The sequence below is a fragment of the Phaethon lepturus genome, unplaced genomic scaffold (genome assembly GCF_000687285.1).
Source record: "Phaethon lepturus isolate BGI_N335 unplaced genomic scaffold, ASM68728v1 scaffold35918, whole genome shotgun sequence".
Lineage (NCBI taxonomy): Eukaryota > Metazoa > Chordata > Aves > Phaethontiformes > Phaethontidae > Phaethon > Phaethon lepturus.
The window spans coordinates 2266-20464 of NW_010560371.1; the positions used below are offsets into that span (position 1 = coordinate 2266).

An 18199-nucleotide genomic window follows, 5' to 3' on the forward strand; every position below is an offset into this window, starting at 1 on the left:
GTTGAAGGAATGTAAGGGAGGCCAGGGCGGCAGGGCAGGGGGTCCTTCAGGGGGCTGGGAGCACAGGAGACACCATGGTAGGGATGTGAATCTGGGCAGGAGAAAGGGTCTTCAGCTCCGCTCAAGCCAGGCAGATGTGGGCTGACTGATCCCAACAGCATTCTTGCCAGTGACGTCAAAAGGATCTTGATGTCATCATTTAACTGGCTGGTTGGGATTGGCGTCTCTGGGAGAAACACGGGCATCCAACAAAAGCCAGGATCAAGCACCTTAGGGCCAGAGCTCTGGTGGCCACTGCGGTCAACACTGACCAGCACCCGCGTGCCTACGGCCATGCACAGTTGCTGTGTCTCCCTTTCTCCCCGCACAGGTCCCCGTGGCCACATGGAGAAATGCCAGGGGGATGGAATGCCTCTTCTGACAGCCCAGAGCTACAAGCAGCAGGGTTTATTGTGCCCATCATCTTCTCCCTCATCTTCCTCCTGGGTACTGTGGGGAATGGGCTGGTGCTGGCGGTGCTGCTGCGGAATGGCCAAGTCAAGTACAATACCACCAACCTCTTCATCCTTAACCTGGCCATGGCTGACCTGTGCTTTATCATCTGTTGTGTCCCCTTCCAGGCCACCATTTACACCCTAGATGGGTGGCTCTTTGGGGCCTTTGCTTGCAAGACTGTACATTTTCTGATCTACCTGACCATGTATGCCAGCAGCTTCACTCTGGCTGCCGTCTCTGTTGACAGGTAAGCTTCCCCTTCCCTTTGACTCCCTCAACTCAGGTACAATGTGTTTGCCACCTTTGAGCTAAGGGATGGGAGAAAGGCCAGTCCTTACCCTGTTGAGTGTCCTGTAAGAAGCAGGTAGGGTTTCCCCAGAGGCAGGGCCAGCTGAATCAGCCTCCCCAGCTCCCTGTGCCCTCTCCCAAGCTCTTGGACTGGTTACCCAGCCCTCACTTGGGAAGGAGGAGTGCAGGCACATGCTGAGGTTTGGTGTCCACCATGCAAAACCAAGAACAGCAAAAGTCCCAGGGCAGCAACACATCACAAGAGAACCAGGGAGCCCTCTGGATCCTGCTCCTATCCTTCTCTTCCGTGGTTCAACAGGCACTCAGCTTGCCCCTCCTGAGCTAGAACAGCAGAGTGGGTGATGAAGATCCCAGACCCACTGTTGGGATGACCCTGATCTCTAGATGAATTCACCGTAAGCCTCCCTACCAAGAGGTGGGGAGGGGGAGAATGGGTAGCTGCATGGGAAGGGGTGCACAGATGGCAGCTCCACAGGGCAGGAGAGATACCTCATCTCACCCATGTTGTGTTTGGTCTCTCCTTCTCCTTCCTCTCCTTGCCAGGTACTTGGCCATTCGCTACCCACTGAAGTCCCGGGATCTCCGCACCTCCCGAAATGCAGGAGTGGCCATTGTAGCAATCTGGTCACTATCGCTGCTCTTCGCAGGACCTTACCTCAGTTACTACCAGATTGTCCATTACCACGGGGTGCCCATCTGTGTCCCCATCTGGGAGGACCAGCGCCGAAAGATTCTGGACATCCTCACGTTTGTCTTTGGATACCTCCTGCCCGTGATCGTGGTGAGCCTGGCATATGCTAGGACCATCAAGTTCCTGTGGACCTCTGTAGACCCCATAGAAAGGATCTCAGAGTCCCGGAAGGCCAAGCGTAAGGTCACCAAGATGATTGTGGCTGTGGCCATCCTGTTCTGCCTCTGCTGGCTGCCCCACCACCTGGTCATCCTGTGCTTCTGGTTTGGCCACTTCCCTTTCAACCGAACCACTTACGCTTGCCGTCTGGCTTCCCACTGCCTTTCATATGCCAACTCCTGCCTCAACCCCATTGTCTATGCCCTCATCTCCAAGCATTTCCGCAAGCGTTTCAAGCAGGTCTTCACCTGCCTCTTCTTCCAGAGCAAGACCAGGAAGAAAAGAGTTGGAAAGAAAGTCCATGTGGTCAATGTGGGCAAAGGTTTCACCAACAGCACCAGAGGTTTCTATGGAGGCAACACTGAGGGGACCCAGATCCCAGAGGAGAACTCCAGGAAGAGGGACCCTGAAGGTGCCAGTCATGCCAGAGCATGGACTCCACAGATACAAGATGCCACGGTCTCTGTTCAGAAGGAGCTACTGGAGGAGGAAAGTTCAGCAACAGCTGGCCATCCCCTAGTCATGACCCCTCCAGAGAGGTACTCAGGAGTTTCTGACTGTTCACTACAGATGAACAAAGTGAAGAAACCTGTTTTCCAGCCAGTGAGTAGACATTGCCTTCCCAAACAGGCAGAATAATGTAGGAAATGGATGCAACAGAGCCACTGAAAAATCCTGTGGTTAACCCATTTCCCCACACACACATTCACTCACTGGTCCACAGCATTCCTGTAAAAATGGCACAATCCACCCATAGAGAAAAAGAATGGAGGGACATGTTAACGCGATGTGAAGTGACCTGGGTGGCACTCCTGCAACAGGTTTTAAGGCCTCCATTTCCCAACTTCCTAACTTGCTAATTTTGTGCAGCACCTTGAAACTCTAAGAGGGAGGCAACCAAAATGAGAACATCCTGGTAGGAAATCCAGGCTGTTAAGGGCACATCAGAATGTGGGTGGGAAGGGTGGAGAGAGTGCATGGGCACCTGAGTGTGAATAGGGTAGCTGGCAGCTTCTCCCGCTGGCAGCCCCAAGCGATGAAACACTGTTCCTTGCCCACGTGCCCTTTTTCCCCATGGGCCACGGGCAGCCCGTGTCTACCTCCATCCCCTTCCCTAGCCCCTGCATCCAGACCAAAGGGCCCTTGCCACACTGGCTGATATACAAGGAAGTCAGCCATCTGTGCCAACAGCTTGATGATGCAAACTCTGCAGCAGTCACTAGTCATACTCAAATGATTTATGCCACGGCAGGTGAAGAATGGGAAGGCTTGTGTGCCAACACCTCTGTGTGCCTCCCCTCTGCACCTGTGGTTCCTCTGAAAGTTTAAGGAGGAAAGGACCATCTGTCCAGTCTCTTCTTTCCATCCTGCCCCACCAGAGGTACTCGCTGGAGGATGTTTCCTAGAGCTCTGTCCCATCTAAATTTAGCTCTTGCAAGCAGATCCTGCCCCAATTCATAGCACTGCTTGCAGTTCAGAAATATTTCCTGATAGCCATCCTCAATCCTTCCTAAACAAACCCTGTAACTCCTTCTTCCACCACATTGTCCCACCTGATTTGCCCCTCTGCTTAATTTCTGTTTGCCTTTTGCAACTTCCTGAAGGATTGCTGCCTCCTCTTTGATCTCTGCTTGCTACACAGTGTTTCTCCTTCTTTCTGGGGCTGAAGGACCTGTTGCTCTCTGAGCAGTGACATTACTCAGTGATATTAGCCCCATGTGTGTGGTTTGCTGACCTGGCCAGACGGTTTTTTCCATGTAATGGAAAAATTGATGGCTGTTACCAAAGCAGAAGACAGTAGCCAAGCTGCAGAATGAGCTGTGGAGCCAGGTGACAGGTGTGGTAAGGCGAAGGAGAAAGAAACAGGCCCATAACATCCATGTGCACTTAGTTCAATCATATCTCCTCAGTGCCCCTTTCTACCTGATGGAGAGGGTTTCTAGGAGAGTGTGAATACACCACTGATCCGCGGGCTGGGACATTTTCCAAGATGGCCACTGCTGCAGGGTTGCTGTGGGACCCATGTCCACTTGGGAGAAAAATTTTCCCCTGCTCTGTCCCTGCTGCCCCAAGCAGCCGTGGAGGAGCCTTTGGCTGTGGTAGCAGCTCAACAACACCCTGCAGCAGGGCCAAGCATCCCCCTCACCTGACCATGGGAAGGATGGGAAGTGCCACAGGGATGGCATGGTGGGACAAGAAATCACGTTCACCAGAAGGTGCTGGAATTTCTCCCCTGCTTGACCTTAATAAACCCTGGTAATTTCCTTCCCCTGCCACATTTGCTGTGCCCTGCATACAATCTCTGCCCGGCGTGGGACTCCGCAGTTTGGGCTGGCGGCCATGGAGGCTGTATAAGCTGTCTGACCACAGTCGGACTCCTCACTAGCAGGGCGCCATTTGTTTTATTTGACTTTGCAGACACTGCAGAATTGTACAGAAGAAGCAAAGCTGAGGATTTGAAGACAAATCCACCACTGCTCGTGTTCAAGAGAAAGTTGTAGCAGAGGGAGACAGCTGTGGAGAGAGGGAACAGGAGGGATGGTGAAAGGAGAGGTGAAGGGAGGCAATATAAATGAGAAATGTGTGGGGCTGGGTGGGAGCCATCCACAGGGACAGAAAGCAGTGGTGAGAAGGCAGGTCAAAATGAGAGGTTAGAAGCAGAGGGCAGAAGGGAGGACAAGAGGACATGAGAGAGGTGGGAAGCAATGCGTTGGCTGAGCACCCACATTTCAGGAGGAGCCTTCTCCCCACCCCAGCAGTGTCACACTGGTCTAGAGCTGGGGTGAGCATCCCTCAGCTGTGTTGGACCCCAGCCCCATGGCAGTATTCTCCAGCATTTTTCAGCATCGTCAGGCTGCCGCAGAAGCCCAGAGAAACACCATCCAAGCAAGGCCTTTGATCAGTCTAGTGCACATGTGAGGAAGGGAGCCAGTGGGATTTGTATTGTTGCAATGCTGTGATTTGCCACGGTGCCTGGTAGAGCCAGGTCTGGGCATGTAGATGACTTCACACAGCTCCTGTTTTGTCATGTAGTTGTGACAAAAAGAGTACTGCATCCAGCTCTGGAGCCCTCAGCACAGGAAAAACCTGTTGCAGCGGGTCCAGAGGAGGGCCACAAAAATGATCAGAGGCATGGAACATCTCACCTGTGAGGACAGGCTGAGAGTTGGGGTTTTTCAGCCTGGAGAAGAGAGGGCTCCGGGGAGACCTTACTGCAGCCTTGCAGTGCTTAAAGGAGGCTTATAAGAAAGATGGGGACAGACTTTTTAGCAAGGCCTGTTGCAAGAGAAAAAGGGGTAATGGTTTTAAACTAAAAGAGGGTAGATTTAGACTAGATATGAGGAAGAAATTTTTCCCAATGAGGGTGGTGAAAGACTGGCACAGGTTGCCCAGAGAGATGGTAGATGCCCCATCCCTGGAAACATTCCAGATCAGGTTGGACAAGGCTTTGAGCAACCTGATCTAGTTGAAGATGTCCCTGCTCATTGCAGGAGTTTGGACTAGATGACCTTTAAAGGTCCCTTACAAGCCAAACTGTTTTATGATTCTATGACATGAGTGGAGAGGGGAGGGTAACCAAGCAGGGTATTTGGCTTCCCCAGTATGCCAAGTCCATGTGCTGCAGGTAAGCACTGCCACCTGGGGCTATCCTCTGCTGGGACAAGACAGCTTTGCCATGGGGACACAAGCTCTGTGATGCCACCTGGTTTGTGAGTGCAAGCAGGACAGATCCTGCTTCATTTGCCAGCACAGACTTAGCCCCTCAGCCTCAGTCGTGTGGCCTGAGAGCTTTTGGTGACACTGTAGGACAAGCCCAGGAAGAAGCCCTAGGAAGGGGACAAAGACAGATCACCTGAGAGACCAGGAAGGGGAAAAGAGACTCCTTTTGCTCACCAGGCAAGCCCTGAGGAAGGGAAAGGGACCAGCCTGTGGAAGGACCTCCATGGTGAGAGGTGAGGGAGAAGTCTCCATCAGCATCACATTTCCTGACCACATCCCAGGGGCTTTGCTTTCCTCCGAGAAAGGCCAGGATCACCAGGCCCACATCTTATCCCCACTGAGACAGTTTTCTGTTGGCAGCAAAAGAGATGAGCTTGTTCGTTCAGACCTGTTAAACTGAGCTCAAGCCCCACAAAGCTCCTCAGCGAACTCCTCCACAGTCCTGCAGCTAGGCCTGGGATGCCTCAGCTGCAAATCATCAGACTTGCCACCATCCTAGCTCAATATTTACAGTAAACTTTACATGATTGCAATAGCCCTCCTTTTCCTTAATTACATATGGTGTTTAATCAGTGCTGCATGGCTCCTGAGTGTGTAATTCTTAACATGAAGCAGATCTTTGCCCATAATGCCCTAAGAGCAGGTGAAAGAGGGAAAGCTTGGCAGAAAGTTTTTAGTGAAAGCAGTGACATTGTGGGACACTCCAGACTTCTGTGCTGAAGCTGGGAAACAGTTAGAAATCATCATGGCAAGCAGTAGGTTTCAGAGTGAATGTGCTTGCCCTGAATGGGGCAGATGGTTCTCCTTCCACAGCAGTTCGCTTCCTCCCACCTTGCTGTCCACAGCCAGCACATGCAGGGAGATATCGCTCCCAGCAAAGCCCTACAGGCTGACTTTCCAGGCAGAGATGCAAGGACTGGGTGCCACAACAGACTCTCTAGCCTGCAAATCTGCAGGGACCACACTCCTCACTTTCCAGCTAATTAAAACAGTGAGAGAGCCAATGCTGGGGAGTCCCAGCCAGCAGAGAGGAGCCATTTATTGCCAGCCCACTTATCATTGGGAATCAATTGCCAGCATGAGACTGCAGCAAACGTGAAGTCGCTGGGGGCTGTGCAGCCCTGTCGGTGGTGTCCTGAGCCCCACACGGTCTGTGAAACCACCAATGTCCTCACTTGCCCCCGTGCACAGTGGGACTTTGGTGAGGCAGCTGGAGGCTGTGGTCAAAAGTAAAGTGGTTTTGGCCCCATCCTTGCTCTTTGACACTGTCAGCACTGTAGGCATAGTATGGTGGGGCTGGGGGACATCAGGCAGCAAGGGCCTTGCAGAGCTGTGACGTGCGCAAGCAGAGCCATGAGTCTCCCGTTATTTCTCTTCTCTTTCCATCCCCTGCTTCTGCTTCCACAAATCTTCCCTTATTGCTTTGTCCTGCCGGCTCTTAAAATTTCCAGGTGACACGGTATTTCTAACCCTCGCTGAAGCTCTTGCATGGCTAGCTAGAGCTCAGCTACAAGGACACCCCTTTCCCCGTGCAGAGGCCAGCCAAAGCACTGTGCTGGGAATTATTTTTGTTTTTCCATTCAAGCATTTGATGTTGCTCTCTGAGACACCTTGAGCCTCCTTCATCTCCTATCCCTGTTTCTGATTTCTCTGGCTCCCTTCCTCCATGGTGGCTGCCGTTCCTCTGCAGCCGATGCCTTTTGGAAACGTGTCCAGTGTGCTTTACCCATCTTCCCAGGGATGGCTAGTCCTGCAGCTGTATTTTGCACATGATGCTATGGCTGGTGGCCAGTTCATGTTACCACAAGCAGCCTCCAGGTAACACGAATATCATCTGCGGGTGAGGACTCACTTCACAGCCCAAATAATCAGAGTGAGAAGGCAATGGTGCTCAGGAGCAGTGACGTGCCACAGCCGGACGCTGCCTGTTTTTGCCCATGTGTGGCCAGGCTGTGGCTCAGTGCTGACCCTGCTCCTCCTGGTCCTGGCTTTGGGAGGGAGCGTCCAGGTCAAGACTGACTGCTGCACGTTGGGGTGAAGCCTAAATAAAACACGACAGAGAGAACAGGGAGGAAACCTGGGGGAGAAGGTGCATTTAGCACGGCAAGCATCCACAAGTCCCGGCTCCCAACCTTAAGCTCTGCCTGATGCTAAGCCCTGATTTTGGGAGTATGTGAGTGGGAAGTGCAGACACTGAGCCTGGCTTGGGGAGGCTCCAGAGCCAGGAGGGAATTCCTGTCTGCCCAGTAACAGGCTCCAACTGGTTTCACAGCTCAAAGGTAGAGGTGAAGAAAACATATCATGTCCTTGATATAGAGCTGGGTTTAACTGAAGCTGAAGGAGCTTGATTGCTGCTTTCCACGCAGCTTCCTCTCCAGACTGATTAGCATTCTGCACTCTCTGCTCCCAGCTTCTCACCTTAATTAATGACTCCTTGCTTATATTTTCTCTCCTACTTGTCATCATTCAGGCTGACGAGCTCGGCTTTAACCCTGCAGAGGCTGGTTTGCCACATTGGCTGAGCACAGCCATGCTGGGAGCTGACACGGGGACAGGAGAGGTGAGAGCAGGTCGGGGCTTTGCGGCTCATGGTTGGCACCAGCTCCCCTGCAAGCTGGGCATAGCTACCTTCTGCGGACCAGCTCAGTCCTGCCAGCTGTGTGCTGGTTCTGGTGCCTGGGCATCTCCCCAGCATGCATGCTGTGAGCCCGACACTGCTGGGAGGTGTCAGACCCAGGTGCTGAGAAGCTCATCCCGCTTACGCCGCTGTGTGCAAATCTGGCAGCCCTGGTGTGGGGTTTCCCTGTCTGCAGACAGATGAGGCTGGGGAAGATGGACAGCTGTTACAAGGATGGCTTCTAATTCCCTGGCAGAGCAACCGGCTCGAGCACTGCCTGTGTTTCCCCTTGCACTCACGGGAACGGGGCCTTGTACAGACACTCTGCAAGCAGCCAGGACAGCCCCAGGACAGCCCCAGGACAGCAAAGGCACCTTGCTGCAGCACAGCCTTGCTGGCTTGCAGACAAAGAAGCAATGGTGTGACAGGGGTGGTCAGGCCACATAGCACTATTAGCTATAGGAAATTCCACTTATTTGTTTTTGGGTTTAGCTGCTGGCTCCTAATCCATGATCAGCCTTAGCAGGTTGCCAGCTGGTTATTTTGATTCTTCCAAAAACCATGTGCTCTCTTCCCCTCTCAGAGTTTTCAGAAAAAAACAGAGGAACGCTATTTGCTGTATCTATCTCCTTTATCAGCTTCCTAATCAAAACTGCTGGCTCTTCTACCTAGTAACTCCATGGGCCCTCAGCTTCCCAGGGCTGCTTTCACATGCTGGCCAGGCACAGTGCACGAAGGCAGCATCTTTCTGCAAGTACCTTTCTGTGCTGGAGAAGAGACCTGTCTTGCTCATGGAATGAGCGGAGGAAGCAGATGAAAGGGTGGGAGGTTTGCCAGAAATGCTTCATGGGGCTTCTTTAGCAGCACAGGTAATTACCCCGATGGACTTGGAGCCTGCTAGAAACGCAAAGGTGGAGGAAGTAATGGAGTTCAGATGTTGGCTCGATACCTTGGAGTTTAATTATTTCAGCTGTGGAAGAGTTGAACAGATTCTTGATGTTCACACATACTACAGTGTACACTTTTCATTCGCTTGCACGGGTGAGTGGCTGCTTCAGAGAAAGGCCTTTTGCTTAATAACATCCAAGCAGCTTTGTTGGGAGGCTTTATTCAGAGCTGTTGCTCCTGCTGTGGGTCCTCAGTGAGAGGCAAGCAGCTTTTCAGCCTTCACTTGCTTGGATGAGCCAGATCTTAGCAACCTGTCTGCTTTTGGTTGCATCTTACAGCACAGCTGTAGCTGCAAAGATGGGGAGGTTGCTGCTGCGTTCAGTGGCTGGGGATTTAGCACATCACTGCAGAGCTGTGCTCTGAATGAGGAGGGGAAATGGAGTGTATTTGGAGGCCAGACAGCAGTGAGAGGGAGGCAAGGCCTTGGGTCAAACCTTGGTTGACATCATGGCCCCGAGGCAGGGGGATGCACTACCCCTTGGGACAGGGACCTGGAAGGTGTGTTTGACGGTGTCGCACAAGAAAAATGAGGAGGTTGGACTGAGTTAATAGCAAAATAAATAGCAGAAGGAAACCGGTGCTGTTGTTTTCATTGTTTGTTACTGCAGCAGACACCTCTGGGAGATGCAGAAAGCTGCCACCAGCCTCAGACCTATGGGCTGCTCGGGGAAATCTGTGGCCCCGGGTGCAAGGGTAGGGGGAGAAGCTACTGGGAGAGGCTGAAGGCTCTAGGCCAGGAGCAGCAGCAAAAACAGATGGTGCCAGTGAACAGCTCTTGGCACAGAGTGAAGCCACATTCTCCTCCTCCCCTGGAACCTTTTCTTTCCCTCCCCAGCATGTAACTCTCTTTCTAGATACAGCTGCTGAGCATGGCAGGGTAGTCAAGGCTTTGGTACAACCAGCTGACACAAAGAAACCTAAAACTTTTCTCAGTCCAGTGCCAAACACATGACATGGCCTTCAGCAGCCCAGTGCTTCAACCCCAAGGCAGGAAGTCGAACTGACTGCGGTGATTCCTATGTGATGCTTTTTCCCCCCGCTGAAAACCAGATCCCTTTTTCTCTTTCTTATCTGGTGTAATCACTAAAGCAGTGGCAAAACTTCCTACAAGTCTACTCGTTTTACTTGCCTAAGCTCATTGTACTGGTCTCCAGGGGACTGCCATGCTGCCTCACCTCCCACGGAGGGAGCAGTGCTGCAAAACAGGCAAGACAAACGCTCCCTGCTGGCTGCAGCACACCCCCCTTTCCCCTCTGAGCACACAGTCAGGAAAACTCCAGCGCCAGGCAAGACAAAAGCCTGAAGAGCTGTGCACAACATCATGTGTGCTCAGGCTAAAATCTTTGCTCCCAGTCCCAGCTAGGTGTATTCGTGATTTTGAGGAAAGCTTCCAAGCTGTGTCTAGTTAGCAGACAACATCAGCAACTGCGATAACTGCAAGCATTAAAGAGCACTTCAGCCACCTGCTCTTCGGGCACCTTAATGGTCTCCTCAGCAACAAGGCTGTTGAGTGCAGAAGCGGTGACAGATGGGTCTACACAGACACCAAGACTAGGCTCTGAAGAAGCAAGATGAGCAAAGGCTGGACACAAAGGTCACCCACTTCTCACACAGGGATAACCCTGGAAATTCTCTGCCCTGCCCAGGAGATGCCCTTTCCCAGCCCCTCATCCCCTTGCTACCTCTTCACAGCATAGACATTTTATCTGGCACTGGGCAATGCAGAAGTTCAGCTGCCTTCTCCCTGCCAGCTCCACACTTAAGCAGGAGTGCAAACGGGGCAAGGCTGCTTTTCCTCTTTGCAAAACATCCCTTCTTCCATCTTGAAGCAACCTCGCTGAGATTTTCTTTCCTCTATTTGTACAGTTTCACAGCAACTAACTATATTTAAAGTTTGGATTCCTTGGCTGCAGGAGTCCAGATCAGAAGGCGAGTCAGCAAATGTGTACTTTGATCTGCAAACAGACTGGTGTTTGAATTCAAACAACTTTGTGTTGTCACTTCTAATTTCAGTACTGGGTTTGAAAGTAGCAGTTACCAAGTCCGGTGCTGTGCCTGGGGCCTGGAACATATGTAAAGAAAGAGGAATGAGCCACTCTGAAAAAAAAGAGAACTTGGCTGAGGAGTCTGAAAAGGCTGGCAGGATTTTATTAAAGTTCAAAATATAAAAAGGTCAGATTGTCTCCCACCCCCTTGGTATCCTTCCCATCCAGCATATCATAACGCAGCATCAGCATTCACAGTGACAGCTCCAGTCAAACCACAAGACTGTTAGTCCCAGCCATGACCTCCAGCAGCCCCACGGATGAACCCATCTAAAAGCCACGTGTATTTCTGGTATCTCAGCTTTGAACATGGGAGGTCCACTTACTTAACCTTCTTCCTGGACAGAGGCCAAATATTAGAGAACACGCTGACCTGAAGTTCTCTGAAGAATGCTCCAAACTGTGGCTGTTGCACGGTTAAGCTCAATCCCAAGAACAAACACTTCCAAACCAGTGATTCCCAGGCTGTAGGGTGGGTATTGCTACCAGCACACTGTGTCATTTAGGTGTGGCATACAGGTGGGAACTCAGATTGCTATGGGACATGTTCCTGTCACCCTGCTATTCGTGGCCAACCAACAAGATTTATGGATCCTTGCTCCAAAACAAAGCTACAGGCATCTTCATTACTAACCACAGTGGGGCAGAAGCAAGAGATTAGCAAGAGCAATGGCCTGCATCCTTCATAGCTGTCTCACTTCAGGCTCCCAGCAGAGGTCATAACTTGTACCTCATGTTGCACTTAAGGTCAATGCCTCTCCACGACAAGCAAGAAACACAGTAACGCCAGCTGTGGGTTTGGTGCTGCTAAGGCCGCCGTAAATCCACCTCCATCCCAGCCCAGTAACACACCACCTCCTATTGCAACTGGACCTCTCGCCTGAGGCTGCCAGCAATAGAAAACACAAAAGTCGGTTATGGTTGTGGGGCTTTTTTGCAACATGTAGATGTCTGCCTAAAACTGCTAGTATTAAGTAACATCCCAAACTTTATTCTTGCATCAGGGCAGCTCTGACCTGCTAGTTGTCTACCTGGGTATTTATTTTTTGCAAGTGCTTCACTGTAGCATTTAAGCACCAACTTGCAGCAGTGATCTAAAAACCAGGGCTAGTGAAAGCTGTTAGTCTAGTGATTAAAAGCTTTGTATCCCCTTTGTAACCAGACAGATTCTCTGCCCTCTGACCGCCGGCTCTGGGGTAGGTTAGGATTAAGTCTTGGTGCATGTTCCTCAAGGCAGCATGTTTGCTCAGCTGCTAGCAGGTGGAGTTAGGTGTGTGTTCTTCTCACAGCACAAAGCCTTCTGTTGGCCAAGGCATCCACTTTCTCTCCCATGCAACTGAGTACTGCAGAGGTGGAAAAAGGTGCCTGTTCCAAGCATTTCTGTGATGTTGGCCAGCCGCTGAATGCACTACTCAGGGCTGGTGACTGCACATGGCATCAGCCACCACCTACATTGCGCTGAAGTGCTCAGAAGAAGGCAGAATATCTCTGGAAGGGGTACTCTATTCAGTGCCAGCCCATCTGTTAAAAAGAAGAGCAGCTCTTTTTTTCCCCAAAAGTCTCAGCTGCATCACTCTCTTGTCTCTTTTGTCCAAAGCCTGCTGCCTCTCCATGAGGTAGCTGTGGCAGCACCCACAGGGAGAGTCTGAGCACCACCGAAGAGTGCATCTGGCAGGAACAGCAACTGGTAACAGTGTTTATTCAGCAATCTGGGAAGCAAGCTTCAGCTTCCTCTTTTTCTCTCTAAGGCTTCTCCTTCTGCACCACGAAGATGATCCAGAAGCCCATTACCTCTTCTCCATCTTCTGCATCTGCAGGCTGAGTGATGTGAAGCTGGCCAGGAGGTCTGTAACCTCATCCACCTGCCAGAATACAGCTGGCCGTTAGGCAGGGGAATGCAGTTGTACAGTTGCCCATCGCTACAGCAGAAACTCCCATGCAATAGGGACCACCCTTGCACCAGGACTTCCAGTAATGCCCACACTGAGCTAAAACTAGGACAGGATCCCTTTGGTCCCACAATTGTGTAGGAGGGCTCCTGTCCTCACAATTGAACAAGTTCTAATCTAAGGCAATGGGAGCTCTCCCCATTGCTCAGGGGGTCGATGCTTGACCTCCACCTCATGCAATCTAGCCAGCCCTTAAAATATAAGGGTGTTACTGCATTACCTAGAACTCAACAGTGTTATCAGGACTGTTTCCTCTAAGCCTGTTTCTAAGGGCTCATCTTTTGTAGAATTAAAAACAACCAGGCCCTGCAACCCTGTGTCATTGTGCTGATCCTAGTCTTAAAATGCCTGTGCCCTTGGTCCATCTGATCTTCAGCTTCTCTGCTGAGCTGCCAGGCACAGTGATGCTTTCTGCATTTTGAATTCCAACCCAAGGAGAACCACAAGTCATCATCAACTTGCCCACTTTACCAAATGTGAACAAAGAACACTTCCATAATTGTGTCTTCAGTGTGACCTTGCTCATGCAGTTGCATTCTCCTAAAACACAGAAGTCACAACGCATGTAGGTGAGTCACAGTAGCTCAACGCTGCCTACCTGCTCCTTTGTGCTAGTCATCTGTAACCTGGAGCAGAGGTCATCCAGCTGTTCCTTTTGCTCGTGCCTCCCCAGACGCTCCAGGTATTCCCGCAACATCTGGATAATCTGAAACCAAAAGGCACAAGAGGCAATCATCAGACTGCTGCACATCAGGCTGGGATGTTTTTATAGGAAAAATTAAATTACAGTTAAATTGACAAACACAGCCTTGATGCTGCAGTACGTGGCAGAGTACATGACCCACAGAGAGGAACACATGCAAAGCAACAGGAGAGGACTAATGGCAGCATCAGAGCCCAGTGAGTCACCAGAGGCATTGATCAGCCACAGACAGACTAGTCGTGATCCCTGTGCCTGGTTTAAGAACATGGAAGAGAGACAGGCACAGCTGAAGAAGCACAAGGTCTAGCCCTGAAAGCACCAAGCTTTTCTTTATGGCCAGCTAGCTTCCCTCACTGTGAGGAGCTTCCCACTCCAGCACGATCTCCTTGTGCACTGAGAATGAAAATCTCTGTGGCTCCTATATGGCTCCTGAAGTGAGGCCCACACCTTGTGCATTTGTGATTGCAGCCCCGTGACTGCTTTCCTGTCCCATGCCTCCACGTATCAGAGCAGGGCACACTGTGCTAGAAATGCAGAGTCCCTGCTGGAATGCATACGCCATGGCTACAGCCCCATGCTGTGGTCCCTCTCCCGCCACAAGGCGTCTTACACGGTGGTTGAAGAAAAGAGACTGCTCCACACAGCCTGAGAATTAAGACATTGAATGCATGCTTGGCCTACCAGAGCCAAGAGAGGTCCTGCAAAAATTCAGAGTAGCAGTTGGGAAAAAGGTAGGTCTCTGAAAATAGAAGGAAAAAGTCAAACTCTTCCCAGAGCAGCTAAGAGCCTACAGACAGGTATTTAAATAAAGTGTGCAGGAGACTGCCAGGGGCTGCATCACCTTACCATATCACGAGACTGTTCCTTTTACCTGTTTCACTTCAAGGCGTACGGCCTCCAAGCTGTGGGAGAGTCCTTCCTGCAGGATGTTTAGCTTTGATTTAGCAAGGTGCAGCGGGGTTCTGCCAGCTCGATCCAAGGCATCAACTCTGGCCCCTGCAAGATGCATGAGCAAGGACAGAAAGTGAGGTCTGTCCTCAAAACTTAGTGTTCTTGGGGAGCATCAACAGGGGCAGGGCAGGAGAGGGACAGGCTGTAATTGTTATAGAGGAAATGTTACCTCCGCGCAGCAGCGTGGTGATGACAGGAACATGGTTTGTGCAGGCAGCTGGGGAGGGAAAACACAAGGACACACAACTCAGAGGTACTAGCAAACAACAAAGGAATTTCTGCTCAAGCTTGGAGCTTGCTGCTTCCCACAGGGCTCTTTGCCACAGGAAAGAGGAACAGCCCAACTGTTAAGGGTAACCTCATGTGCAAGCCTGGGTACTCTCTCTGGAACAGATGTTGTGCTCCTTGGGGCTGGCAGAGGGAAGGAAATAGATTTTCTCTACCTCTGACCCTTAAACCTTCATGAAGAGTAAAGCTAGTGAAATGCAAAGAGTCCCTCCTAGGTCCTTAAAGCTGGGGATGCATACTGTGATGCACAGGAAAGAGGAAGGTGGAGAGGAAAGAAACAGCAAAGTGGTGTTCACCTCATCTCCCTGCATGCAAAGCTCAACTGTGTGGCACTTACCCAAGTGCAAGGGGGTGTTTCCCAGCCCATCTCTCTGGTTCGGGTCAGCCCCATGGTCAAGAAGCAGTTGCACTGTAAACAAGGGAACAGAGCCACATCAGTCCCTTCCCTTTGTCCCACAGGTCAGGCCCACACAGGCTGTAGGTCCACGTGGCAGCCATCAGGCCGCCTTATGGATGCTTCTGTTCAGCGCATCAGCTTCCTCCCAGAAACAGGGGAATGAGGTTTGTGCAGCAATGCAGAAGGAGCCAGCACAATGCCAGGCAGTGCCACTGCCCTCAGGCTTCCTGAGGGGAAGAACTGGGACTAGGAACATCCTTCTGCACCAGTACAGCCCTAAAGCTGGGAGCTGCTGCTCCCCCTTCAGCAGGGGGACATGACAAGCTCTAGAGCTAGGGTTCATCTGTCAAGTTTGCCACAAAACATACATAAAACAGCAATCTCTGTCATGTGCTGAACCAAAATAAAAAGCATCCTTCAAAATCTCTGCGCAGAGAAGTCGGATGACAGAACTCCCCCTTCCCACTCACCGATGAGATCGTTGCCATTGCAGGAGGCAAAGTGCAGGGCTGTCCGGCCTTTATCATCCGCGGCACAGGGGTCAGTTCCATCCTCCAAGAGTTGCTGCACTGACAGCGCCAAGGAGAAGAAGAAAGCAGGTAAGCTGAAGGGCACCTGATCAGAAAGGGGTAATGCTGCCTGCTCTTCTGCAGTTAGATAACAGACTCTACCAGCTATCAAGTCAACTGGACTTGAACCAGCTCCAGCCAAGCATCCTGGCTCAGCAGAACCAGCCCAGGGAGCACACCTTCCACCCTCTGTTACAGCCTTCCCCAGCTTCCACTTACTGCCATAAAAGATAAGCCAACAGCTGTAATGGCTAAGGCTAAGGATCCATCTAGCCAAATACTCAAGCTCCTAACGACAATCAACAGCAAATGCCAACAAAAGAGTATAAAAAGATGGGAAGGATGCGGGGCTAACTCTCACGGCCTTTAGTCAGCTGCATCTCAGGCACTACCCAAGCCAGAATTAGCATCCTGTGCTTACTAGCTCTCCATGGGCTTTCTCCATGGATTTGCACACTCATTTTCTGCATCTATGTAAACTTTTCACATCAACATGGACCTGCAGTGAGAGGTTTCACCATGAAACTCCATGCAGTGAGAAAAAACACCTCAATCAGTGTGTAAAATAAAGTTCATTCCGTAGCTGTTAAAAATACTGACAGACTCGCTATATTTTGAGATCTTTAATAGCATATCCTGCAACAGTCAAGACTGACCAATATTGGAGAAAAGAAACTAGATAGCTCAGGCCACTGAAAGTCACCATTCGTCTCAGCTTCCAGAAATGGAATTGTAGTAGCATTTAAGTTTCTTCCTGTACACCTACTGCTTTAAGTGTGGTAGAGAAGTGAAAGGAGCTCCTGAAAAGATGGAAGTGGCATTAACGGGGGATATGTGATACTCCAGAAGAAAGACAGGGAGACTGACAGTGCCACCAGTGAGAATCATTAATGGGGAACATTTTACCTAGTCCTTCCCTGAAGCAGGTAGGAAATGATACAACCTTTCCCACACAGTGCCACCACAGGAAACAGCAAAGATTTTTACTTGTTGATGAAGAGTAAATTCATCATCAGACACTTCCTCAAGTTGCAGAGTACACAAAACACAGCAGGATTGTAAACAGGAACCTGTGTATCAAATACAGGTGTAAAACTCTGAGATGGACTGAAATCAAGACTTTCATAAAGCCTGGTTCTTTCGTTCTTCCTCTTGGTGACTGAAGCCAAGCCTTTCTGTACTGACAGAGCTCACAGGTGAACTTTATCCATCAGTTCATGAAACAAGGTGTATTGTGGAGCCAAAGGGTGAAGCACACCAGACAAACCCTCATCCTGATGTACCGGGGATTTCTACAGGTCAAACCAGTTTCCAATTCTGTTCACATAATGCCCTGATGAACACTTAGGCCAGCACAGCTGAGGGGACGGTATAGTCTAAAGAGGGATAATGATAAGGGGCAGACAATATACACCAATACTGCTGCTGGACACTATCATATCAAACCCTACAGTATAGAGAGATAAAGGGGGTCACAGATAGGCCACAAGCCTTCTCTGAAGTCACTGTGACAGGCAGAGTCCAGCACTGGTCCTGGTTCTGATCTACTGGCTCACACTGTCTAATCACATGGGCTATGGCTTAGATAGTCATAACTTTTCCACCTTAACAAAGCACTACTCTCTTGCTGCTTACAACTGGGCAAAAGTTACATACCAAAAAAGCTGGAATAGCACAGTGCTGATTTAGCTTGAGGCAGCTGGAAAACTAACACTATGAACCAGTTGCAGTGAAAAAGTGAATATTATAACCAGCCTCACTTTGCTCAGGAACGAAACAAGGCTCCAGAAAAGCAGTTTCTAGATTTGCAGCATCTAAAGCACCATGTCTGCAAATTATCTGCACCCTCCTCTCCTAAAATAAACGTCCTCTACAAAACTGCCCTTCCAGGAAGAGGTCCCAATAGGACTGGCAGAAGTCTTACCTGTGTCCAAGTCGTTGCTGTTGGCAGCTTCACGCAGTCTTTTCAGAGCTATAGAGAAAAGAAAACAATTACTGGAAAGCACAGGGGAAAAAGGAGCCTTCCCCTACCAAAACATCCCATCCCAGTGCTCGAGCCCAGATGCAGGGCCCAAACCACGCTGGTGCTGGCTAAGCCCCAGAGAAGGGGAAGCAGGAGATCATGACGCCAGGTAAGAAGCGCTTTCCTTGCCTCCTCCTGAGGCCGGCCACGGCCTCTCCCACTCCTGGAGTGCACCCTCCCCTGGCAGGAGCAAGGGTGCCTTCCCAAGCCGCCCACCGAGCAGATCCGACCTCCCTTCAGAGGCCCCACACACGGGAAAGCCGAAGCTTTATCGGCTCCCCAAATCAGAGGCTCTCCCCCGCGCCGAGGCCTTGGCGGCAGCACGGCCGCTCTCC

At 50.8% G+C, this 18199-nt stretch overlaps 2 protein-coding genes across 2 annotated transcripts; one reads left to right on the top strand and one right to left on the bottom strand.

Moving 5' to 3' along the window:
- The first annotated feature begins 392 nt into the window (after positions 1–392).
- LOC104616098 (galanin receptor type 2-like) lies at positions 393–12599 on the top strand. Its single transcript, XM_010293651.1, has 3 exons — positions 393–742; positions 1348–2257; positions 12582–12599. The coding sequence occupies exons 1-3, from the start codon at positions 393–395 to the stop codon at positions 12597–12599; spliced, it is 1278 nt and encodes a 425-aa protein (XP_010291953.1).
- ANKRD54 (ankyrin repeat domain 54) lies at positions 12535–17813 on the bottom strand (the record flags this gene model as incomplete). Its single annotated transcript, XM_010293652.1, has 8 exons — positions 12535–12629; positions 12677–12846; positions 13532–13639; positions 14508–14632; positions 14757–14804; positions 15213–15284; positions 15743–15841; positions 17766–17813. Coding segments are annotated over 7 exons (575 nt in total), but the record flags the coding sequence as incomplete, so codon positions are not given.
- Positions 17814–18199: the final 386 nt, after the last annotated feature.